General features: G+C 39.8%; 3 protein-coding genes and 1 long non-coding RNA gene across 7 annotated transcripts; 2 read left to right on the forward strand and 2 right to left on the reverse strand.

Annotated features, from left to right (window-relative positions):
- Nucleotides 1-1,569: 1,569 nt before the first annotated feature.
- On the reverse strand, nt 1,570-10,344 carry LOC105932691 (zinc finger CCHC domain-containing protein 7). 4 transcript variants are annotated; one of them, XM_021321220.2, is made up of 9 exons: nt 10,218-10,344; nt 9,511-9,838; nt 5,641-5,702; nt 5,394-5,504; nt 5,106-5,279; nt 4,193-4,228; nt 2,575-2,679; nt 2,368-2,482; nt 1,570-2,279 (listed from the first exon to the last, which is right to left on the reverse strand). In XM_021321220.2, the coding sequence occupies exons 1-9, from the start codon at nt 10,245-10,247 to the stop codon at nt 1,783-1,785; spliced, it is 1,458 nt and encodes a 485-aa protein (XP_021176895.2). In that variant the 5' UTR covers nt 10,248-10,344; the 3' UTR covers nt 1,570-1,782. The 4 variants fall into 4 exon arrangements, with proteins under 4 accessions (XP_021176895.2, XP_021176896.2, XP_021176893.2 ...); XM_021321221.2 differs by having other exon boundaries at nt 5,106-5,243; nt 9,511-10,342; XM_021321218.2 differs by having other exon boundaries at nt 9,511-10,342.
- Nucleotides 10,345-12,621: 2,277 nt separating this feature from the next.
- On the forward strand, nt 12,622-15,282 carry LOC105932679 (paired box protein Pax-5-like). The gene is made up of 4 exons (XM_036127164.1): nt 12,622-12,919; nt 13,004-13,044; nt 13,116-13,214; nt 14,647-15,282. Exons 1-4 carry the CDS (start codon nt 12,627-12,629, stop codon nt 14,778-14,780), a joined length of 567 nt encoding a protein of 188 aa, XP_035983057.1. The 5' UTR covers nt 12,622-12,626; the 3' UTR covers nt 14,781-15,282.
- A 954-nt stretch (nt 15,283-16,236) lies between these two features.
- Nucleotides 16,237-17,562, reverse strand: LOC105932624. The gene is made up of 5 exons (XM_012871864.3): nt 17,492-17,562; nt 17,365-17,417; nt 16,988-17,284; nt 16,375-16,909; nt 16,237-16,302 (listed from the first exon to the last, which is right to left on the reverse strand). The coding sequence occupies exons 1-4, from the start codon at nt 17,515-17,517 to the stop codon at nt 16,395-16,397; spliced, it is 891 nt and encodes a 296-aa protein (XP_012727318.2). The 5' UTR covers nt 17,518-17,562; the 3' UTR covers nt 16,237-16,302; nt 16,375-16,394.
- A 3,358-nt stretch (nt 17,563-20,920) lies between these two features.
- Nucleotides 20,921-23,387, forward strand: LOC105922402. The gene is made up of 3 exons (XR_004927795.1): nt 20,921-21,161; nt 22,450-22,664; nt 22,753-23,387. It is a non-coding gene; the product is annotated as a G2/M phase-specific E3 ubiquitin-protein ligase (long non-coding RNA).
- The last annotated feature ends 842 nt before the right edge of the window (nt 23,388-24,229 follow it).

Below are 24,229 nucleotides of genomic sequence, written 5' to 3' on the forward strand. Positions count from 1 at the left end.
TGATAGATTATTGTGCAGAATATTATTATTACAAAGATCCAGCCTATTTTAAAAATGTACCTCGTACAGAAAACTATTTTAGTGCATTTTGCACGTGGAAAAAATAACGTAACTAAAATCTAGTACTGTGAATGAAGTTCCACTGTCAACATTCGTTTAGCCCGATGAACAGACATGGTTTCTTTAATAGATGGTGGATTTTTTTTAAGTGATTGAACAGTAGTTCTGTTCAAAACAAGTTATTGTTTGGATCAAGATGGCCTCACATTTAAAGTAACTGCTCTTAAAAATTACTGCATTTAAATTTGTGTTTTCATTAATCGAAAACTCAAGATCGGAGTGAATTCAGTGACGCAAGCTTCAGGACAGTGTACATGAAGCACTGGTCCTTTCTGAGAGAGAGCGCTACAGGTCTGTGTTGCCACCAGTGCAGAGCTTGCTCATTTCTGGTGCATTTTTAGTGCAATATCCCTGTGTAAAAACATAGCACTGAGGCCAATCTTAAAAGGTGATTAAAGCAGATTTTTAATTTACTTGTGCAAATGACAACTAATAATGAGAACTTCTGAACTGAAATGCACTTACCGTCACTCTATTTAAACAAACTTTGAAACTGTATTTCAGTTCAAAGGCTCTCCATTGCTGCATAAAAGAAATGAAATGGATGAAAATAAAACCAACCTTTCTGCACAAGAGCAAAGAAACATATGCCGGATCGGTCCTAAACATGTCATGATCTCAGTTTTAGCCAACTGTCTTCATGTTTTAATCGTTAATAATATACTGGCATCATACTGGCCACCCTGGTTCAAGCGCAGTGACACGAAGATTTCTTAACAGCAAATACATTAGGGACCAAGACCAATAATATATTGGTATGCAAAATATAATTGAATATATCCTAATAAAGATTGCATTCAAGCAGTCCTTTGCAATTGAGATATTGTACAGATGGATGCTGCAATGACTGTGACTCGATATAATGTGCAGCTCTACGAGTAATTTGCCAAAATTATGTAGAAAATACAAACTTAGGCAGCAAAGATTGGTGCAACGCTAGTTTCTCTTATGAAGGCTTTGTCTAAGTGCTTGGGACATCTGGTGAAAATAGGACGAGCATTGCAACGAGCATTGCGCAGTCGGCAAGGAATCCTGCTACAAACCACGGGAAGAAGTTGCTTCTCGTCCAAGCTTTCTCAAAATTCAGCTGTAAAACACTGCCTTGAATACAGTTTCGGATCTCAAACGCCCTAAAGAGAAACTCCTTCCAACAATCCCGGCACAATTTACTGATGAACTTTATGCTTGACAGCATAATGGGGCTCCAGGTCTCAAGCAGAAAGAAATATTTAGAGATTTAAGTCTCTAAACATTGACGTTTTGTACCTCTAGCGCAGAAACTCCTGGATCCAGGAGAACAGCAGCGGATCAGAAAATGTACAATAAATGCAGAGGAAGACTTCACATGAACATTATGTCTTGATTTGTGTCTGAGTGTTTCATGTGAATTCTGAGCCAGTGTCTCACCAACATTTCATTATGGCTAAATATTGACAATTTTGATTCAAATCGGTCGGAAATCATTTATTAATTTACTTGCTCTTTAGAAACATTTTTTTAAAAACTGCAAAAAAGTTGATTCCAATAAACTCCTTCCAGACACAGTTCAACTAATATCACAATTTCTCTTCTTTTTATTTCCTCCATTTAAATACAAGTTATAAACAAATAAAAGCTAAACTAATTTAATGCCACTAAAATAACAGAAATATCAATCACTTTTCATCTCCTTCGGTGACGAACTCTCTGCTTTGGAGACAAAAGGTTTTCGCTGCCAATGTCCAGGTCGCCGTGTGGATACAAATCCCCACGTTTTGTCCCCCCTCTTTTCTTCCACCTCTCTGCTTCTTTACTCTTCTTGCTCTTTTTCCCAGTTTTTACCTCTCTCCTTTTCTTCTCCGGAGGAGGTTTGGACTGTCTCTGACTGAGTAAGGTGTGTCTGAAGGGGTCAGCGGGGCAAACTTCATCATAAGAGGCGCAACGAGGCCTTCCCAGAAGTCCACTTTCCCTCTTGGCCAGGGCCTCCCTCCTCAGTCGCTTCACCTCACGCCTCTCTCTGCGCCTTTCAGGCCAGGTCTTCCTTCTTCCTGGTTGGGAGCCTGCCTCCGGCTTTGTCCTGCTTCGTCCCTGGACAGACGGTTTATCTTTGCAACAAGGCCCGGATTTTGTGGTCGACTGTTCCTGCTGTGAAGAAGGAAGGAGTCCAGCCCTCCCCAGCTCTGAAAACACAGATAGCACTGATGAAACCTCTCTTTATTATGAGGTCATAGATTGTTCAACTATTATTTAAAAACAAATTTTAATCACCCGTGGCTGGTATTAGCGTCCTTGCACGCCGTTGAATGTCCTCTAGGGTGTCGTAGTGGCAAATGTAAGGCAGTGAAGGAAAAGTGCCGCTGATCATCCTCCTCTTTGTGCACTCCTGACACCAACAACGACAATCAGCCAAATGAGAAAGAGAACAAGGAGGAGATAGGAAAACAGGATACCAGATGGTGAAATACGGCTACTTACATGACCATAATGTCCCCTATAGGAGCAGTTGTAGCAATGCGCACGGTGACTCTTGTGTTTGAGACTGCAGACAGTTCTGGGTCTGAAAGGAACCCCTAACTTGACCTGGAAAAAAAAAAGAAATTGACCTTTGATGGCTTGCTATATGTTATATTAAAAGACATGCACATACTTTAAATGTCACAAAGTCCATTTAAAAGATTATTTCCCTCTACCTTTCTTCTGCTCTTATCCTTAACTTATAACTGGTAAAAGTATCACCGCCCCTTGTACATTTCCATATTTCATCATATTACAACCGCAAACTTCAATTATTTTAATGGCGATTTTATTTTATAGTCCAGCACACAGTAGTGCCTAAATGTGAAGGGAAAGAAAATGTTCTATGAGCTTCAGTTTTGTCTAGCTAATACAAATACTAAAAGGTGAGGCGTGCATTTGTATTCAGCCTCCCTGAGTCAATACCTTGTAGAACCACCTGTAGCAGAATTACAGCTGCACATCCTTTGTGGCATGTCTCTACCAGCTTTGCACATCTGGACACAGACATTTTTTAACCAACCTTGTTTGCAAAACAGTTTAGCCTAGGTTAGAGAAAAATGGGGAGTGTCTGTCAACGTCAACTTTGCATTTATTGCCAAGCTGTGACTCGGTCACTCTTGCATATGAATATCCTTTACTCTACATAAATATATGTTTAGAGTCCTTTTCCTGCTGGAAGGCGAACCTTAACCCTAGTCTGAAGTCTCTTGCAGCCTCCAGCAGGTTTTGTTGCATGATTCGTCTCCCAAGAAGAAAAGCATCGCCCCACTGCATGATTAACTGTGGGCTGATGTCTGCACCTGATTTGCATTGGGAGCTAAAAGTTGTATTTTGGTCTCATCTGACCAGAAAACAACCCTCCAAATGTTTGCTGTGCTCCTGACAGGACTAGTGGGAAATTGCAATCAGAACATCTCGCGGCTTTGTTCTTGGCTCTCTTTTATTAAGACCAGATTTGTGGAGCGCACAGCTGACAGTAGTTCTGTAGGCAGATTCTATCACCTGAGCTGTGGAGCTATGCAGCTCCTCCAGAGTTACCATGGGACTCTTGGCTTCTTCTCTGATTAACCCATCGCTTGTCCGGCCTGTAAGTTTAGCTGGGCCACCATGTCTTGTTACTGTAGTTGTGCAATGGTGTATTTCCACATTAAGAATTGAACAGCTGTCTGAGAAATGTTCAAAGCGTGGGTCGTTGTTGTTCAACCTGCTTTAAACATCTCAACAACCTTCTCACTGACCTTTATGGTGTGATCCTTGGTCTTCATCACACTGTTTGTTCCCTAATTTTCACTAACCTAAGAAGCTTTCACAGAACAGCCTGGGATTACATTACTTACCTATTTAGATACATATTTTTACTGATTAGGTCACTTAAACAATATATATTCAGATTTGTTTTTGATAATTTAAAAATAACGTATAATTTATCTTCCATTTCAGAATTACGCCATGCTTTGTGTATGTCTATCGCTTAAAAACCCAACAAATTCCCTCAAGTTAAACCTGATCAAGCAGAAAGAAATCCTGCAAAGAAGTTAAAATAAGCAAAGAGGAATTCAATAAAATGTCCACTTACTGTCAGGTGGTATTGCCGCCATGTATCTGGGCAGGCCTGTGAAAAAAAAAAAAAAAACAAAGAGCAGATATTTCCCACTGAGCAACAAGCAGCAAAACACTGTAGTTCCACTGAAGATGAAGAGATGCATGCAGAAATAGTGCAACGCTTTGTTAAAAAACTGAACACAAACACACACACTTAGGGCTACAGCATCAACCAGGGTTCCTACAGCATAAGGCAAGTTAAATTCAATTTTTAAGACCTTTTAATGCCACTTGAAATAAAAAGTTAAGACCAAATTCACGATAAACAAGAAAAACCTGGTTGCGACAACTTCACCCAAATGTTTATTTTAACGTAAACCATTACTGTCTGGCCCAGTAGACATGTTTAAAATTTTGAAAAACATTTCATATAGGAAGAAAGCTAAAAAAACACAAATTACAGATATTTTTTTTAACAACTACTGAACTGAATTCACAAACTTTGTTTTGTTCCCTACTAAAATAAACTATAAATCAGTTTTTAAAACCACTACATAACCAGTGCCAACTCTTTCTCGCAGCTATGGTCCGGCCACAACAGTTTTTATTGGTTCCGCTATCGGGACGGAACCAATAATGGTTACATTGAGCCGTTCAGTAAATTAAAAAATATATATTTGTGTCAATTATTTTACTGTTTGGTAAGGATTACAAAAATAAAATCCTACTTATGACCTGGTAACAATTTTAAGACCTAAGAAAGACTGATTTAATACATTTTAATGCCAATTAAGGCCTTAGTTTTATGTTACAGAATTCAATGCCTTTTAAGACTTTTTAAGGATCCGCGGGAACCCTGATCAACTTTCATTGATTTTTTAAAGATGCAACACTCTCTAATTGAACAATGCAAGGAGCTCCCTATGGGAAGTGAGAAAAAAACTCACATCAGACATGTGGCCGTTGACACCACAGCGCTGGCAGTGCTGTTTCCACACTGGAGGCACTTTGCAGGGCATGGGGGCGTGTGACGGCAGGCCACAGGTGGAACAGGGGCGACTCGGACAGTCTCTTTGGCCGTGGCCCTGGACGCCGCAAAGGACACAAGTGGGACATTTCTGCTGAGGAGAACAAGATGTTTGGCTACGATTGATGGCATGATTCTGTCAATCAAGTCCTGCAGCTGACCACAGCGGGAAAAAAGAATGAAAACGCAGGTGAGAGTGTAGCCGTACCTTGTGGAAGTAGCAGCTTTTGGCGACATGTCCCGTCCTGCTGCAGATGCTACAGATGGACGAGCGAGCGGCCATGAAATAGCGACTGCCCAGAGACTGAGCAGCTCCATACTGGACATATTGAAAGATATAAAAAATTATGTCAAAGCTCAAACAGCCAGCCTATTTTTACTGCATTATTAATATTATAATTTTGCATCAACAAGCTCTTTCCAATCATTTTTGACACCTGGATAATAAAGATTACCTTGTCTTTGTCTGATACAGCCCAGATATCCCATCCTGATTTCCCTTCCTCGTCTGTCGGATCTGTGATGGAGAGAATCGCTAGAGACTGTTACTGGACAGCGGAGCGGCCACGATATTAGGAAAACGTACCATTATGTCGGTTAATGTTGCAGTAGACAAGGAAAGGCAAATTTATTTATATAGCACAATTCAGTACAGACAATGCAAAGTGCTTTACATGATTAAAATATAGGAAAATAAAACAGAATAAAAGCAAGTAGGAATAAAATGTAACGACATCACTTGTGATGATGTCTTTTGCTTTGGGTTTATAGAAAACATACAGATACAGCTCAGAAAATTAGAATATTGTGAAAAAGTTACTTTTTTTTGTTTCACATTTCAGAAAGTAAAACCCGTGTATAGATTCATCACACAGAGTGAAATATTTCAAGCCTTTTTTTTCTTATAGCGTTGATTATTATCGCTTGGAGATAATGCAAACCCAAAAAAAAACAGAGTCTCACAAAACTAGAATACTGTGGAAAAAGTTCAATATTGGAAACTTGTGATGTCACACCCTAATCAGCTATTAACTCAAAACACCTGCAAAGGTTTCCTGAGCCTCTGAATAGGCTCTCAGTCTGGGTCAGAAGGAGACTCAATCACGGGGAAGACTGCTGAGAGGACAGATGTCCAGAAGACGGTCATCAACACCCTCTACAAGGAGGGTAAAGCACAAAAGGTCATTGCTGAAGCAGCTGGTTGTCCACAGAGTTCTGCATCAAAGCATATTAACAGAAAATTGAGTGCTTGGAAGAAGCATGGTAGGAAAAGATGCACCAGGAACAGGGAGAACAGTTGGTGGTCCAAAGTCCTCTTTTTAGATGCAAGTAAACTTTGCATCTGATCTGGAAAGCAAGTGTTCAGCTCATCTGCATTGTTGGATCTGGTGTCTCGCATCATTACTCCATAGATTATCTATGAGGTTCAAGTCGGGCCAGTCTGCAGGCCCGTCAAGAACAGAACCACCATGGTCATTGAACCAGCTTTTAGTAATTTTGGCGGTGTCCTGGTGGAAAATAAAATCAGCATCTCCACAGCTTGTCTGCAGAAAGAATTGCTCAAGACTTTCCTGCCAGAGGGCTGCATTGACTGTGGACTTCAGAAGACCCAATGGACCGACACCAGCAGATGACATGGCAACCCAAACCATCACTGACTGGAAACTTCCTGTTGGACTTCAAGCAACGTGGATTCTGGGTCTCTCCGCTCTTCCTCCAGATTCTGGGACCTTTGCAACCTGGGCTTCCTGAACACCTCAGCAGCACCACAGGCGGACCGCCTCCAAGCAACGACGCATTGATGCCGTACCAAGTATTAAGTGAACAGAAATGAACAAACCTTTCAAAGGTCTGGCATTTCTGTTTAATGTAACCTTTTGTATTAGTCTCGTAAAATATTCTAATTTTCAGAGACACTGAACTTTGGGTTTCTATCAACTTTAAGTCATAATCACAACTACAAGAAATAAAACCTTGAAATATTTCAGTCTATGCATAAAAAAAATCTGTATAATATATGAGTGACAAAAAATATTAAACCTTTCCACAATACACATCTTTCAGATGTAAATGTAGACTCCAGATAATATGTAGATTATCCAGCTACTGAAGAAAAAAAACTCAATATTTCCATCTTAACTACAATTACTTTTGGCTGGTGTCTGGGGATTTTTGACATTGAGGCAACGTAGTTGTAGTTTTCGAATACCTTCACCGCGTTACCACCGTTTTACGTTCTATAACTTTTTATGGTGCATTAAACAACAAGTGTCACTTAAATCGATAATAATTGCAGTTCAGTGGTTGTTAGCGACATAAAAATCTGTGTAGTGATATTGTGATAACGACACATTTTCTATAAATCATGCAGCCCTATAGCGGAACCTTATTGGTCACCAGATCCAACCATCCTCACTCTCTACTCATGCTCGGTAGCTCATAAAAGGGCAGGTAAGGAGTTTTTGGTGTCTGCAAACACACTGGTGGTTTGAAAATTTCCTTCATGTGTTTTGATAGCAGTTATGTTTTACATTAACTTTGCACCTAAAGCACAATACTAACGTTCAGTGCAAAATCTGGACAATAGTGATCCCTAGCTGCTCCATAATTGACATACATTTATTTTTAAGCAAAATAAAAGCTAGCACAATAAATGTTCACCTTCGGATCATATCTTGATCTGCAACAGGTAAGTGTAAAATCACGGCAAAAGAAAGATATTTTTGCAGAGATTGTTTATTCGCGTTTATTGGGAGTCCATTTTTTAAAAGAAATGCTTATTGTATTCTTTTTAATGAAATGTTTAATTATAGGGTTGTTTCGTGCAGACTTTCTTTTTATCCCTTTTCAAATTTTCATTCTTTCCTAAATTAAAACATCCAAATATATTTCTATTTTGGAACCCATAAGTTCAGGTAGTTGTAGAAAATAAACTCCACATAAACTATGGATGGCAGAGAATACCAGATAGAAAACAGCTGCCTGTTTTTTAACTGAATGTAAAGTTTTAATTATGCAATTCAAGTCTTTAACAGCAAACCACATTCGTTTAGGAAAATTACAGCCCTATGTAAATTGAAATAGAAAGCTGTGTAAACAGCAAAATGTACACTTTTTCAAAACTGTGCAGTTTTTGTATTTGGCACTTTTCAGTGTTACGACTAAGTGCTTTTTGCAGGATGACGGCACTCATGGACTGGACTTGGACATCCCTGGTTTAGAATAAAACATATTCATGTGTCCCCCAAACCGGATGGAAAAATAGATAAATATACACGCGTTGCGGTGACCAGTACACTATAGCAAAAATACACCCAATCGCACTTACTCCTCATACTGCACAAATCGGCAGGCGACTCGGGGTCAAATGCCTTGCCCAGGGGCACACTGTCATGTGACATGGAAGCTAGAATCTAACCAACTATTCTACCCACTCAGCCACAGTCGCCTCAATTAATTATTTGTTCCAAGATTTGAAAACACGTGTTCTCAAATGTTCTCAGCTCACTGAGTTTGAGCTGCTCTGCACAGAACGGGCAAATGTTTTAACCTACACTCAACTATAAACTATAAATAAATGTGTTGTTAAATCATATACATTTTGTAAGTGTCAGTGAAAAAATTTATTTTTTGGAAAAAAAATTATGTTTATTTCAGATAATGTATTTTAAGTTGTTTGGTTCACATTTTGAAGTTTATGTAAAATTATTGTATTTTATTTCTTTTCAAACTATTTGTTGAAAGTTATCGCGAGATTTGCGTATATGAGAAAGGCAGCGAGATTTGCATATAAGAGGAGCAGCAGAAGTCTGGAAAAGAGCTAAAAGTAGCAGTCTCGTGTTTCCTGTAGCTGTCAAGGTATTTGTATTTATGTTTTTAATATTTTGTAAATTTATTGGTTATGGTGTTTTAATTACTTAATATTTTAATTTAGAGTGGACAACGAATAATTAACCTGTTAAAGACCTCCGAAGTGGCAGGCAGTCACGGGGTAACTTTTGTTAAAGTATGTGTCACCTGATTGTCTGTAAATGTATCTATTTCTAAAGCTATGTCTTTATTTCTGAAGTTTTCATGGCGTTTATTAAAGAGCCCGTTTGAAGGAAGCCGTGCCAGTGCTGTCACTTTGGAGTTACACATCTGTAATAACAAGAACTGAAATGTGTGGCTGTAACACAATAATATGTGCAAATCTTCAAGAGGCAGTTTGCAATAATGTTTGATTTTATTTTATCAGTAGAATTATCATTAGATACAATTATTTTTGCACTTTCACTACTATAATAACATGACAGATAAACAATGTCAGCATAGATCTCTCTAACCTTCATCTCCAAAGTCCTCCTCAGAGCTGTCCCAGCAGCCCAGGTTGAGCTGGATGCTGGAGTCCTCCATCTGCTCCTCTCCCTCCAGGATCATCCACTCCTCAATGGGCTCATCACTGTCCTCCTCCTCCTCCTCCTCCTCCTGAGAACCAGCGCTGGAGACACTGCAGGTGTCCTGCTGAGCCTTTCCAGAGGGCAAGGAGAAGGCGAGGAGGAGCGGAGGAGAGCCGTCTCTGCTGAGCTGCGAACCCCGCTTTGTGCTTCTCATGAAACCAGAACGCGTTTCTTCCTCACTCTCTGAACCGGCGGAGTCCTCGACGAAGAAAACCTGTGCTTTGACATTTTCCTTGCTATAATTCATAGTGTAATATCGGGCAGGCTGCGCAGCGACGCTCAATGGCGACTTGGTGTACTGCAGTTACAGAGCGCGGGATAATAAGGCTTTATACAGTTTTGTTTTTATTCTCGTCGCTACCGAAATATAATTGGTTCCAGCTGGGTATAAACTTGCTTTTAAAATAGCTTAAAAGTACGTGTCCTGTACATATACCCGACATGTCGGGATCGTCAGGGTTAAGGCTGCACAGCACCGGCACCTAGCAATGTAGCTAAAGTTCAAGCGCGGCTAAATTAAAACAATGTAGTCAAATTAAAGGCGCTTTTCTGTTGCACGCTGTGTTATTTCGCTGTATCTCGGTAGCGATTACCTTTGTTGATACAAAAAGATTTTCCTCCATACAGCAGAAAATAACTAGTTTCCACTAGGCATGTTTGTGTACATGTGGTAATGATCGCAAATGCTTAACCGGCGTTTCCGGAAATTGTTGGCCGGCCCATAAATGAGCCCGGAGTTAAATGGGTGGCACATTTCTGTTCCGGCGAAAGGAAGAATGGAGCATTTTATTTTAATCTAATCCACTATACAGTTTTTGCAACATCGTTCTAGTTGATGCAGTGTATTCTGTATTTATATATATATATAAAAAAATAGGTTTTACATTCTTGAGCGTTTTCTCAGCGTTGTTCTATTGTTTAAAAAGTAGTTTCAAATCCTTGAAACTACTCTGTTTTTTCCATTGCAGCCACAAACGTCAATGTATTATTTAGTAATATATGTAATAAAGCAACACAAAATAATGCAGAACTCTCAAGTGAAGTGAAAAGGTATACGCCTTTTATTTATGAATAAAGGTTTGAAAAATGGATCGTGCCACATATTCTCAATTGGATTTATGTCTGGACTTTAACTAGGCCGTTCAACACATGAAATGTATTGATACAGAGCTAGCCACTTGGTGCCTGGCTGTCCAGTCATTGTAAACGTTAGTCTCAGCCTCTGCCTTTTTGAAGTCACTGACATCTTGTATTAAGCTTTGTTCAGCTCTGCTGATGATGAGGGGCATCATCAGCAGGGTATGATGCTACCACCACCATGTTTAATCATGAGAATGGTGTGGCAGAGTGATGGCAGTGTTCGCTTTCTGCCGCATGTCTACGCCGTTTAGCATAAGAAGTAGTTTTTTTTAGGGCGGTACTATCTTGGTCAGGCAAAGACTGGGTGAGAAATTGGTGAAAAAGTAGTCAACGGAAATAAAATCTTTAGAAAGCCTCAGGAACTAGTGATATATTCCACATTAAAAGATCACAACAATGTGTGGTTCTTTGAAACAAAATAAGAGGTAAGGAATTTGAATAATCAATATATATTATCTGTCTGCACACCATAGTTTTTAAAAGTTAACTAATTAAAAATTAATAAAATCCTTATATATTATAGCAGCCATCCCTGTGGCAACAATATATGTAGTATTTTGTATTATTTCAACTGATGCATAATAACAGTAAGATTGCAGATTACAAAACATTCTCTCCACAGCACTGAAATGGCGCAATGCTGGGTTCACATCTTAGTTGCAATTAAAAGCATGTAGGATAAATGTTGACCATGACATCCACAATATCAAGCTCAATCGTCTGAATACGTAATCCTGATTTATTTTAGTTTTAATCCAGATATAAGTTTAAAAACATGAGAGTTCAATTGGAACTAAGGAGAAATGTTAAACACGTTTTTAGCCATTTATCAAATTCTGTCTGCACCCATCTTTGCGTAAATGCGCTCAATGAAACAATGAGCGGCTCAACCCCGCCTGTACGCTCAGATGCTTTTACCGCTGTCCACAGGTCAGGTGCTGAAGGAGCAGTCTGCTTTTAACCTTTTAGTTTATAATCCTTTGATATTCATTTGGTATTTCTAATTCCCAGTATTTTATACAGGTTTGATCCGAGAGCGCACGTCGCCCAACTTTGGATGTCTCTCCAAACAGGCAACATAGCTGGATCTAGGATGCAGTTTTTTGTTGTGGTGTTTTGCTTACGTTTCTATGCTTATGTCTAAACACTGGATTGGAGGCAGAACCACGACAACTTTAGCAGGGCATGGTGCTTTGACATGGAAGTAAGTTTTGGACTGGTTCCGTTCACCGTCACGCACAGTAAGTAGCCTGAATTGAAACCTTATAGCTGTACCAGCTACCGCAGATGCGGACTGGAGTCCTGCAGCTGGATCTCCTTGCTCTGTCCCAACACCCAGGGCTCGGCGGGGTGAACCAGCTCGGCGGGGTCTTCATCAACGGGCGGCCGTTACCGCACGAGGTCAGACAACGCATCGTGGAGCTCGCGCAGCACGGCGTGCGCCCCTGTGAGATCTCGCGCCGCCTGCGCGTCAGTCACGGCTGCGTCAGCAAAATATTAACGAGGTAACCGCAGTGTGAACCGGGTCCCGTCAGAGATTAATTCACAAAGATGTCTTCCATGAGGTATAAGATTTTCTGTTGGAAGAAAGTAAGGCCACCCTGAAGCTCTTTAAACGGCGGGTAAATCTTAAGTCCTAAAACCAGACATGCTTATGCCTTTTTTTATTGTTTTATTGTTTTTGTTAAGCAGTCTGCATGTCTGTTTGCCTTTCGGTCTGTATATTTTCCTCAGGGCTTTTGTTCAAAAGCCAAAATCCTGATCGTCATCGTTGCTGCATGTGATTATCAGAAGTTTAACAAAATAGCAGCAGTTTATTCCGAATATGGAGTAGCATTGTATTTAATAAATAAATAGCCATTATGTGGAGCTTTATCATATTTTTTAAGGTTTTAAGTGTTCAACGATTACACAGAAGTTACCCACAATTTCTAGCTTGGTTTCTTATTCACTCCAGGTACCATGAGACAGGAAGCATTAGACCGGGGCTCATAGGTGGCTCCAAGCCCAAGGTGGCAACCCCTACAGTTGTGCAAAAGATCCTGCAGCTGAAACACAACAACCCCACCATGTTTGCCTGGGAGATCCGAGACAGGCTGGTGCTGGAGCAAGTGTGTGACCTTAACAGCATTCCCAGCATCAGCTCAATCAACAGGTAAGGGTGCCCCTATGCGTTTCAGTGTTTCTGCTCAGCACCAAATATCTGTCAAATAAGTGTTGACTGTTTTGGTCTTTGCAGGATCATCAGGAAGAAAGTTCATCCTAAGCCCCGAGAAGACGGTGAGTGTTTCCCCATCATCCTTCTTTCTGTTCTGTCTTCCTCTCAGTAATGTTTTCTTCCTCCGCATCAGCAGCTTCATCTGTTCCCATGGAAACAAACGGTCCCCCTGAGTCCAGGTTTTCAATGAGCGGGATACTGGGACTCAGAAACCACAGCAAACAAAACCAAGGTGAGAATCGTGAACTTGTGCTCATGCAGTGTGTGTTTGTGGCATAAAGATAAAAATAACTACATTCAAAGGAAACTGACATCCACACGTTTAACTTCAGAAGAATTACAAAAAAAATGTGATAAGGGAATTAAAGGAACAAACAAAGCAAAATAAGATGTAGTTTGGTGTAGTTTGCAAATAGTTAAGAATATTTACAGTTAATTTTGATTGAACAGAATTTTCATTTGAAATGTTCAATGTTTTATGGCTAGTAAACATAAAGGTTTTGGCATGGCTATTCTGTAAACTCTCACTTTAGCCTTTTAAATTAGTACTTGGTAGATTTCTTAGCATGTATGTGATCTTTATCCTAAATCAATGCTATAAATAAAAAAAACTGTTTCAGGAACATGTTATAGCAGCTTTTCACATACCTGTTACCATAAGGCAGCAATTATTATTATAATAAGTTTAACACTTAACACACATTTTGTCAAGATAAACGTGTCTCCTATTAAATATTTCTGAATCGGTCTCTATAAACTGAATGTACATGTAGCCTGCAATGTTTCACTATATCTGTAATGCTCAAACATGTCAAAGGGTAATTTTTATAGGATTTCTTTCTTATGATATTATGGATTTTCTTTGGTTTATTTACATTTATTTTCATGCTAAATTTATGTTTTTCAAGTAATAAATACCTAAAAAAGAAAATATAAGACCATTTCATGATCAAAAGTATTTTTTAAACATTAAATTAAAACATTTGTTTAAAACAGCTTTTGTTACCGTTCTGCTTGTGTTCCACTGTCATTTAAGCAGCAAAGGGCACTCACATGGCCATGGCTTCAAATTTCTTCAAGCTCTTGGCAGAGAAATAGTTGTCAATATTTTTGGATGATATTCTTTTTGCACCCAGCAGCTCTATTTGGCTCCAATTCAAAAACCTTTAAAATCAATGCACCCTTTTCCTGCATGCAATCTAAACTGTTTCTGTTTACATACAGGAAAATTCCCCATAAAAAAAATCCCTTTAAAATGTCTAAATGCACTCTCAGATTTTAATGAAAATTGTTAGAAATAAATATATCACTGCAGAAAATAACTCTCCAATGAGAATCAATGATTAAATAAGCCATACAGTAAGTATTTGTGAGAATGGCTTTTAACTAGAGACCACACAGGAGACGGATGAGTAAGACTTTATGTCTTATGTTACCATTAGCCTGCTGGAGACACTATAGGCAGCAGGAGGTCTATTTCACCTCCCCAGGTCTCCATCCTCCTCCCTGCCTACTCTTTCATCACTGAGAGCATTAGACTGGGGAGCCTCGGAGACAAATAAGCATAGTTATCTATACGAATACACCCGTTCATTGGGGCTGTTTCTCATTCTTCTAATTAGAACAAATGGAGGTGGGAAAACCTATGCTGTTCGTTTTTCCAGGAGCAGACAGAGACTCCTGCGGTGAGCACCACAGCCAGCGCGGTTTCTGTTTTAACACCTGGAGCAGATGTGACCTCAGCTCAGCATTTCGTCATCAGCTGCCGGCTAACCATGATTCAGACCTGCTGGGTTAGTCTGCATTGATCTCTGATCACGTATCAGTGGTGACATCTGGTGGATGTTTCTACTTGGGTCTTCATTTCACCTACATGGCTGAAGAAGGCAATTCATCATGTCTAAAATCAGAGCTAGCATGTTAAAATAAAAATAAAACCACCTTCTCCTTATGTTATTTATTTACATAATTTGAAGAAAGAACAGGAAGGCAGCTGTGATCAGTTCACTGTCTTGGGGCATGTCCCTGTGGTAATTTTCTCAGTCAGTGGCTGAAAAGCCCGATCATTAGAGCCCCAGTGATGGACAATACTGGCTGCTTTCTCTCCTTTGTGTCCAATTCCCTCGCCTGCCCACATGGATGAGGAATCTAGGAAGATGGGAGCTGCCGAAGGGACCAGCAGGGTGGGAAAAACACCAGATCAGTCCGTTGTGTTTTTGTGTGAAGGCATAAACCCACAAATAAGCTTCATTTAAAATTCTGATGCCGAAAGAAATTTGCTTTTATTTATTCCCTCCATTTCTGCAATGCACATACAAATGTTGTGATTAAAGGAATAAACCTGGTCTTTGGTATTCTTTTAATATTTGGCAAAAATGCCTCACAGACTTTGTCTTTGATGCATTTAATAATAGTCATACTAACAAAAGCACATAATATAGATCCAATATGAACAGATGTTTTATATACACACAATTTCCCCTTCATTTTTTAAAATTCTGCAGCTCTCAAGGCTTTTGACAGTTGCTAGACAGGAAATGACTTAGACAACTTTGTCGTTTTGTATGCACAGAGTGCGTCCACAATGACATTTCGTTTGCATACAATAAATGCAAAGGTCTCTGTGTCGGGACTCAACTCTGCAACGTCACCATTGAGGACAGAGATCTCCATATATGGGTCACATTTGACTGCCTGTGTCACCACCACCGCCGCCTTCCCTTCAGTTTCAATAATACAATATAAAAATTTTTAGATGTCATTTTTCCTGGTATAGGCAAACCCACTTTGTTTATTCATGGAACCCCAGTTTTCCTCATTTTCAGTTTGAGCATTGGGAAAATTTCACTTTTAAAAAAAAAAAAAAAAAAAAAACACACTGAGGAGGGAATATTTACTAAGTAAACTAAGCTTGGAGGCTTAGTTTACCTAGTCTAAGAAAGTTAGAGTGTGCACAGAGGAACTTAAAACAGAACTCAATTAGTTGAACCCTAAATTGTAGATAAAGGCTTAGACTGGTCTTTAGTGACAAATTTAGTTTGTCATGCTGATTGATTTTGTCAGCCCATTTTTCAGAATTACTTTAATGTTGTGCCTTTCGGGCACATCTCTGCCTTTTAGATAAGAAAAAGTTTGTTTCAAGAGTCTTACTACAAAAGTCTACAATAGAAACACATTTTGTTTAAAGAACCAGGGGTGACTAACTGGATGCAGTCAAAAGCAAGTAGAATTAGTGTCGTTCATGCCACAAAAGTCAATAATTTAGTAAAATATTTTATTTGAAAACAGTAAATTCATCCACCAAGGCTCAGGCATCTCATCTAGAGAGAAAACACAAGTTTCAGTCAAGGGTTATGATACAGGGCATCTGCATGTACTGAACTTGAACCTACCTCCATCTCCCTTCAGGTCTCTAGGATGTACTGGGGTAGACCTTCTGCTGCCCAGTTCCAGGGTTCTGGGGTGTCTGTGGACCATCAGAACCATGGTCTTTCAGGTAGTGGGTGGTCTGGTAGTAGTCTTTGCCCTTCTCATGGTCTCTGCTGAAGGTAGTGTAGGTGCCAGGAGGGTACAGACCATACAGGAGGCTGTAGTCAAAAACAGGGTAAGGATAGGGAAAGGGGTATGGAGGAGGATAGGGGTATGGCAGAGGATAGGGAGGCTGGTCTCCCCACAAGCCACCCACACCATGGCTAGGTAGAGCCACAGGTGGAAGAGGCTGGACAGGCCCTGTAGGGTAAGCTGGGTAACCAAACTCCTCCGTTTGGTCCTGATAGTTCCCAAGTTCAGCTTCCCTCACAACATTGGAAGTCTCTCCAGACTGGAGAACAGGTCCAAGAGGTGGAAGAGGAGGGAGAATGACACTAGTACCCTGGACATTTGTTGGAGCTTCCTCAAAGGCTTGAGGAGCCTTAGACCACTTGGCTTCTAGAGAGGGTGCAAACATGATTTAAGTTAGGAAAGTTTTCTTCAAGACAGTTGAACTATACATTTGGGACCAGTTACCTGGAACAGAAGACTGAGCAACTCCAACTTGTTGAGAGCTGGCAACATGTCCTGGCATGTAGGCCCCAGTGCTATAATATCCTGCTGGAACAGAACCAGAAGTGGCAGCGTATCCAGCTGCAGGCATGGAGCTCACACCAACAAACTGGGGCTGGGTCAGACTGGGGTCTTGCCTGAAGACACCAGCAGGAGCATTGTAGGACACAGGTGCAGTGTAGCCAGGAGCTGCTCTCCTGTGAGAGGCAACATTTCCCCCTGCACTGGTGTCACTGCTGCTCTGGTGTTGGCCTTTTGTACCTGTTGTGGAAGAACACGTGGTCTAACAAATGTAGGTTTTCAATAAACATGTCATATTTGACAAGTGAAAAACACCATACCTTTGACAGGAACACCATGAGCATTCAGAACAAGCAAGGCAAAGAGGGAAACCCTGAAATCATAGACAGCAAATATAAAATAAACAATATTTAAAATCCAAAACTGCCCCATAGAAATGTTACATACCCCAGGAGGACCTGACAAGCCATCATGTTGAAGACCAGCAGTAAAGAAAAGTGCCCCAATGAGGGTTTATAAATCTTACCAGAGACCGACTCTGACCAATCAGAGCTTAACAAGCCAATGACACACAGCTGCTGAAGAGCTGCACTCAAGATGAGGAGAAACCAAAGCAGTCAGTGCATTGATGACCACACTCCAGTCTGGTAGGTGGCGGTAAATGCACCCTAAGTTGGTTGCCATCTGCCAATAAAAAATAAAAGAAGAAGAAAGCAGTCAGTGCCCGTCTTCACAAAGATTCTGAGTCCTCTCAGAGAGCTCCTATCTTAGTCTAAAGATTCCTACCTAGGAGTCTTGGCTTAAGACTGATTCAGATAGCTGCTGAAAGCAACTCTGAGAAAAGAGACGAGAGAATTTTTTATCTTAGTCTAGAGGTGTGGTTGACCCCGTTGCTAGGGGTGACGCTGTCTTTTAAGAGCTGTGATTGGTTGATAGTACAAGAAGAAAAAAACAAGCAAGCTCCCTGTATCCATCCATCCATCTTCGGTCACGCTTATCCCTGTTGGGGTCGTGAGGGGTGCTGGTGCCTATCTCCAGCATTCAATGGGCAAGAGGCGGGGTACACCCTGGACAGGTCACCAGTCGGTCCAGGGCAACACAGAGACAGACAGGACAAATAACCATTTACACACACTGTTCAAGAATTTCTGAGATTTTTCTCAGAATTTTACCTCTCTAAAAGTTATTCACAAAGCACATAATCTTTTAAAAGAGCTCAAATCCAGGATAAGCGACAAAGCCAGGCTTGATGCTCCAATGGATAAGTTGCGTGTGCCAATCTTCAAATCAAACGAGCAACATCTTGAGATGGAGCCTCATGAGGAATATAATTTTCAATTCAATTCAATTTTATTTCTATAGCGCCAATTCATGAAACATGTCATCTCAAGGCATCTTCCAAAGTCAAATTCAATCAGATTATACAGATTGGTCAAAAAGTTTCCCATCTAAGGAAACCCAGTAGATTGCATCATGTCTTGACAAGCAGCATTCACTCCTCCTGAAGGAGCGTAGAGCCACAGTGGACAGGCGTCTGCATTGTCCATGGTTTTGCAGCAATCCCTCATACTGAGCATGCATGAAGTTCCAGTGGAAAGAAAACCTCCCCTTTAATGGGAAGGAAAAACCTCCAGCAGAACCAGACTCAGTGTGAACGGTCATCTGCCTCGACCGACTGGGAGTTAAAGAAGACAGAGCAGAGACACAATAAGAGAGACAAAAAAAAGCACAGAAGCACACATTGATACAGGAATCCTGTCTACATTATATGGTAATAGCGAGCGACCTGTCTTTCCTGGATGATGTCATAGCTAACAGAACACCAGACCAGGTGAACCTACTATGAAGCAAATAAACAAAATGATAGAGAACAAAAAGATAAAACATGAAATAATACTCAAACAATGCAAATTGGAGAACAGTAGGAGAACTCAGAGTGAGAAAAATAGACCCTGATGTCCTCCAGCAGCCTACGCCTATAGCAGCATAACTATAGAGGTAGCTCAGGGTAACCTAAGCCACTCTAATTGTAAGCTTTGTCAAAAAGGAAAGTTTTAAGCCCAGTCTTAAAAGTAGACAGGGTGTCCAGCCTTGAAGTAACAAATGCATGGACCAGTTTTTCAGCATCTACCCTGGATAGAATATTTCTAATTTTGGCGATATTCCGGAGGTGAAAAAAGGAAATCCTGGAGACCTGTTTAATATGGATTTAAATGACATGTCTTGGTAAAAAATAACACCAAGATTTTTTACTTTATTACCAGAGTCCCCTTTAATGTCATTCAGGTTGATTAAGATTAAGTTTATTTTTTTGAGGACCCTGGTCCAAAGATTACACCATCTGTCTTGTCAGAATTTAAAAGAAGGAAATTTAAAGTCATCCAGGTTTTGATGTCATCAAGACATACCTGTAGTTGAAGTAACTGTTTGATTCATCAGGATTTATGGATAAATATAGCTGAGTGTCATCAGCATAACAGCGGAAATTAATCCCATGCTGCCTGATAATTTTGCCAATCGGAAGCATATATAAGCGCATCATACTCAAAGGAAACAATGCCACTTGTATATACTATTATATACCATTTTGCTTATTGCTTCATGATTGATCACTTGTATTTTATGATTGTGTATAGCACTTTGGTCCCGATAGTGTTTAAAGTGCATTATAAATAAAATTGGTATGGTACAAAGGAAAACACGTTTGTTTAAAACCATTTTCTCTGGTCTATTAAATTCGGTAACTCTACAGGGCGATGTTTCACTGATCTTTCCATAATTCCTGAAAGAAAAGCAGTAGAGGGATGAAACTTAGCCTTTGCAAAACAATGTTTATCTCATATCAGATTTTAATAGTGACAATAATTAATACAGATATTTGTGTTTTAATAAACTAAGCAGAATAAAAGAGATTGCAATAAATTATGCAGGATACCTGATATGCAATTAAATTATCAATGATAAACCATCTCAAATAACATTCTTTCCCTTAACCCCCTTGTTACGTAACTGAGTCTTATGGTTTGAATAGTTTTTATTTTGGGGGCAGTGAGATTGCATATTTTGTGCACTTGATGGGAATTAATTTGTTCTGGAGGAGGCAGCAAAACAGCAACCTTTAGAGTCACAGAATATTGTGGAAAAAGGTGTAACAGCAGGCTTTGACAACACCTATTTGTCTATTCTCTAATCCTCTCAACAAAGTATATTAAAAGGCCTTTTTGTCAGTCTTAAAAAAAACAATTGAACAGTAATCCTCACATGAATAAATGTTAATGGCATAGGCTACTGTTTTTTTTTTTTAAAAAACAGCTTTTTGACTGAATACAAATATGTATCACTGGTATTTTTATGCAGGCTAATGAAAAATACCAAAAACACAATTGTTTCTGATCAGTGACTGGACAGATTAGGCACCAGGATTAAGCCTGGCTTGGAACAGCTGTACAGAATAAATTGCCATGGTAATTCATGTGTTACTGCTTTTGTAAACTGAGTCCACAGTTAATTCAGGATATCTGGAAAATCCTGGCTTTCCACTTTCTTGGTTTTGTGAAATAGGCCTCTAGTAAAGCAGTTTTTATTCTGCAGCTGTAGGCTGGACTTGTTCTGCTAATTTTAGTTCATGAAACTTTGCCAACACCCTAGAAGTTGTGGGTGTTCTGTATGCTACGGTGGCCCAGAGGTGTCACCGCTAATACAAAAGCCGCAACACAAATACAAAAGCCGCAACACAACTACAAGAGCCGCAACACAATTACAAAAGCCACAACACAAATACAAGAGCCGCAACACAATTACAAAAGCCACAACACAACTACAAGAGCCGCAACACAATTACAAAAGCCACAACACAAATACAAGAGCCGCAACACAAATACAAAAGCCACAACGGAAATACAAAAGCCACAACACAAATACAAAAGCCACAACACAATTACAAAAGCCACAACGGAAATAGCCGCAACGGAAATATAAAACTACAACGGAAGTGACGCAACAGTTGGTCTTTCTACATGACGGTAGAAGAAGAAGAAGCTGACCCGGCAAAAAAAAAAAAACAAAGAAGAAGGAGCTTTGCTTGTGGACTCACAAGCAAATATTGTCCGTTTGATAAGTAAGTAAAACATTTTTTTTTTATTATATATGGTACAGGTGTACCGCTATGCCAGAGAGTGGGTTTACTGACAACTTCAAGTTTGTGAACCCTGTGAAGAGAGAAACATTTCAATTTAGATTTGCGAGTCAGTGGTTACCATGGAAACGAGTTGGATAACTTGCTTTGCTTAGCGACAGTATGGCGCATAAAACGGAGAATTTATCACTCAGAAACTCCCGAACTGGAAGTTATAACTCCAACTGTATTATACTTTGGTTAAATTGTTTAAATCATGGGGGCGCGCTGGTCGCGTAGCAGGTAGCGCAACCCATGACGCGGTCGACCTGGGTTCGACTCCGACCCGCGGTCCTTTGCCGCATGTCTCTTCCCCTCTTCCACCCCTTCCTGTCAGCCTACTGTAATAAAAAGTGAGTCACTATAGCCGCGAAAAATCTCCCCCCCCCCAAAAAAAAAAAAAAAAATGTTTAAATCGTCTCCATAGCCTCACTGAGTTGCTCTTTACAGTAAACGTCTTTTTTGAAAGCTACTTTTTCATCTGTGGGGCTGCACAGCGTGGCAGTGGGTAGGAATGCTGTGTGTTCAGCACATTATACATCAACAACTGCCATGTATGAAACCATTGTTTGAAGCATGAAACGTTTATGGAAAATATGTGTTTTAGATATTTGTTACAGCCTACTGTAATAAAAGTGAGTCACTATAGCCGCGAAAAATCTCCCAAAAACAAAAAAACATTTAAATCGTCTCCATAGCCTCACTGAGTTGCTCTTTACAGTTCATAATTGAAAGGAATCACAGCGCAATCGAAAGGTAGTTTTGTTTTTTAGTTTCTTTTTTTTTGTTATTGCCGATGTTGCTTTTTCCTTTAGCAGAAGACTCCTCTTACCCAGATGTACCACAGAGCGCCAGAGTGATGACTGTGGTGATCAATCTCTACAACTCTCCCTCAGTGATTCAGACATCACCCCTCTGTATTGACATTTATTCATTTTTTTTCCTTTTGCACATTGTCACTATCACTTTAATTTAGATCTGTATATAGATATATCTAAGTTAAAGTGATAGTGACGATGTGCAAAAACAAACAAAAAATATATATATAATGTTTTTGTATATCTGGAGCGTGTCGCAAAAATAATGTTGCTTTGGGATTATTAAAGTGATTCTGATTCTAAAAAGTAAAAACAATAACTGAGTGGTATAAAACAGGTGTTTCATTTTAATGCTTAGTAGCTGATACAAATTGTACTTTTAATTTCCTAAGCAACCTGTTATTGCATTTCAGATTCAAGAATGGACTTGCTACTTCGCAGTTTTTAACAGCCCTGCAGCAATTTCCTATGGCGCTGACTCCTGTCTTGTGCCATTTTGAGAAAAAGTTATCTGCTGTGGACATCGAAAATCTCTTCCGACCAGAGCTTAGTCCAGATGGCAGTAACCAGAGAGCCCAGGAGAACAAGACAACAAGTTTCTGGGCCGACTACCTTCTTGACTGTGAAGGTTGGTTTATTTTTTCCACATCACACTAATTACAATGAAAATTAACTACTTATGATGTCTCAGTGTTGGTATTTATTTCTACTTTCAGAACATAACAGTGAGGTGACCCTGGAGGATGTCCTTATGTTTGCCAAAGGTGTGCCATCTATTCCTCTTGCTGGCATGGACCCTCAGCCATGTCTTGAATATATTTACACCTCAAAATTCCCTATGGCAAATACATGTGCCAACACTTTAAAGCTGCCCCTCTTGGACAGCTACATTACATTCAAGCACAATATGAACTTTGTCATTAAGAATTCCCGTGGCTTTGGATGCCTTTAGTCAGCATGCAGCTGTTGTTATTTTGGGCCAGGGGTCCGTTCTTCGTACGTTGCTAACTCAGTTAGCTGGATTTGATTGTTGATGATTTGGCATGATCTCGGATCGTTTGGTCCTTCGAAAGTCATCTTGGACTTGCTGTCATGGCAACATGTGCGGCAGTTTAAGCCTGCTCGTAAGCAGGCTTATTTCATGTAAACAGGATTTGATCGCAGCTTTATAGGCGAAGGAGATAGGGAGGTCTGTCGTAGCCATGTCCATTTTTACGACAGCAACCTGTTGCGGAAGGTGCAAGAATAATTTAAGAGCTTTTCGAGTAATCGCGTATGGCGCAATAGAGAGGATCCTTTAGCGCAGCGCAACAGTGTAATTGTAGAGAGATTTATCTTTGCGGCTGTTATAAACAGACAAACATCATTTAACAGTGGCTTTTATAGAGGAAAAAGTGGTGTTAGAGCCATAAATAGAAAATATTTAAGTTATTTGTATGATGGGTTGTTTTTTATTTTTATCCTATTCAGTAAGAAGATTTGTTCAGGCCATTTTATTGTGAAGTTTAGTTTTACTTTGAAAGGCTTGCTTCCTGCTGAGCTGTATATTGAATTAGGAAAAACTATGGATGGATTATCTAGACACGGAGCAATACAGTTTTACCGAGTAAACTGTGGATGATTTGGAAAAGGGAAAACTTCATTTTTTTATAGATTTAATTTTTTTGTTAAAATTCCCTGTTTGTACGCATCCTTTACTTCCACTGTCTAAGGAATGACACCGATATTGGATCTCTTGACATAACAAGTTCCTTTTTAAAATAAATTATAGTAATTAAAGGCTACCATTTTGTAGAATATTCTTGTATTTCACTTTTACTTGTCCCCGTGTTCTAGTGGGTCCCGTGGAGGCTGTGACATAAAAGAACAAAGTAAATATGAAATTATTAAAATGCAAAAATACATACTGTAGAAAGTGATAGAAACATCTACCATGGACAATATTTACACATTTAATTTGTCTGCTGCTTTTTGCCAGCCCTCTCTCCTGGCTTTAGCAGACTTTGAGGTGTTCCCTGTCGTTTTAATTAATGACTCAAATTCGGCATAACCTTCCATTAAAGCTCGTGTTCTGCTTGGGAGAGAAACTGTGGGCGTTCTTTGCTGAACAGCCAATAGCAGCGCTGCTGATCATTGTTTCTACTATCGATACATTTCCCCTTTTAAACAAACGCATGAACGCGCAGTTATCTC

This window comes from Fundulus heteroclitus, chromosome 23 (assembly GCF_011125445.2).
Source record: "Fundulus heteroclitus isolate FHET01 chromosome 23, MU-UCD_Fhet_4.1, whole genome shotgun sequence".
NCBI classification, from domain to species: domain Eukaryota; kingdom Metazoa; phylum Chordata; class Actinopteri; order Cyprinodontiformes; family Fundulidae; genus Fundulus; species Fundulus heteroclitus.

Coding starts and splice junctions, on each gene's coding strand:
- LOC105932624 (XM_012871864.3), bottom strand. CDS start 17,517: ATGATGGCTTGTCAGGTCCTCCTGGG. Junction 17,418..17,491: donor GCTTGTCAGGTCCTCCTGGG/GTATGTAACATT, acceptor CTATGATTTCAG/GGTTTCCCTCTTTGCCTTGC. Junction 16,910..16,987: donor TGCTCAGTCTTCTGTTCCAG/GTAACTGGTCCC, acceptor CACCCTCTCTAG/AAGCCAAGTGGTCTAAGGCT.
- LOC105932679 (XM_036127164.1), top strand. CDS start 12,627: ATGTGGAGCTTTATCATATTTTTTAAGGTTTTAAGTGTTCAACGATTA. Junction 13,045..13,115: donor TCCTAAGCCCCGAGAAGACG/GTGAGTGTTTCC, acceptor CCTCCGCATCAG/CAGCTTCATCTGTTCCCATG. Junction 13,215..14,646: donor CCACAGCAAACAAAACCAAG/GTGAGAATCGTG, acceptor TCGTTTTTCCAG/GAGCAGACAGAGACTCCTGC.
- LOC105932691 (XM_021321218.2), bottom strand. CDS start 9,871: ATGAATTATAGCAAGGAAAATGTCAAAGCACAGGTTTTCTTCGTCGAG. Junction 2,680..4,192: donor GGCGGCAATACCACCTGACA/GTAAGTGGACAT, acceptor TTTTTTTTCCAG/GTCAAGTTAGGGGTTCCTTT. Junction 2,280..2,367: donor GACGCTAATACCAGCCACGG/GTGATTAAAATT, acceptor CTGTGTTTTCAG/AGCTGGGGAGGGCTGGACTC.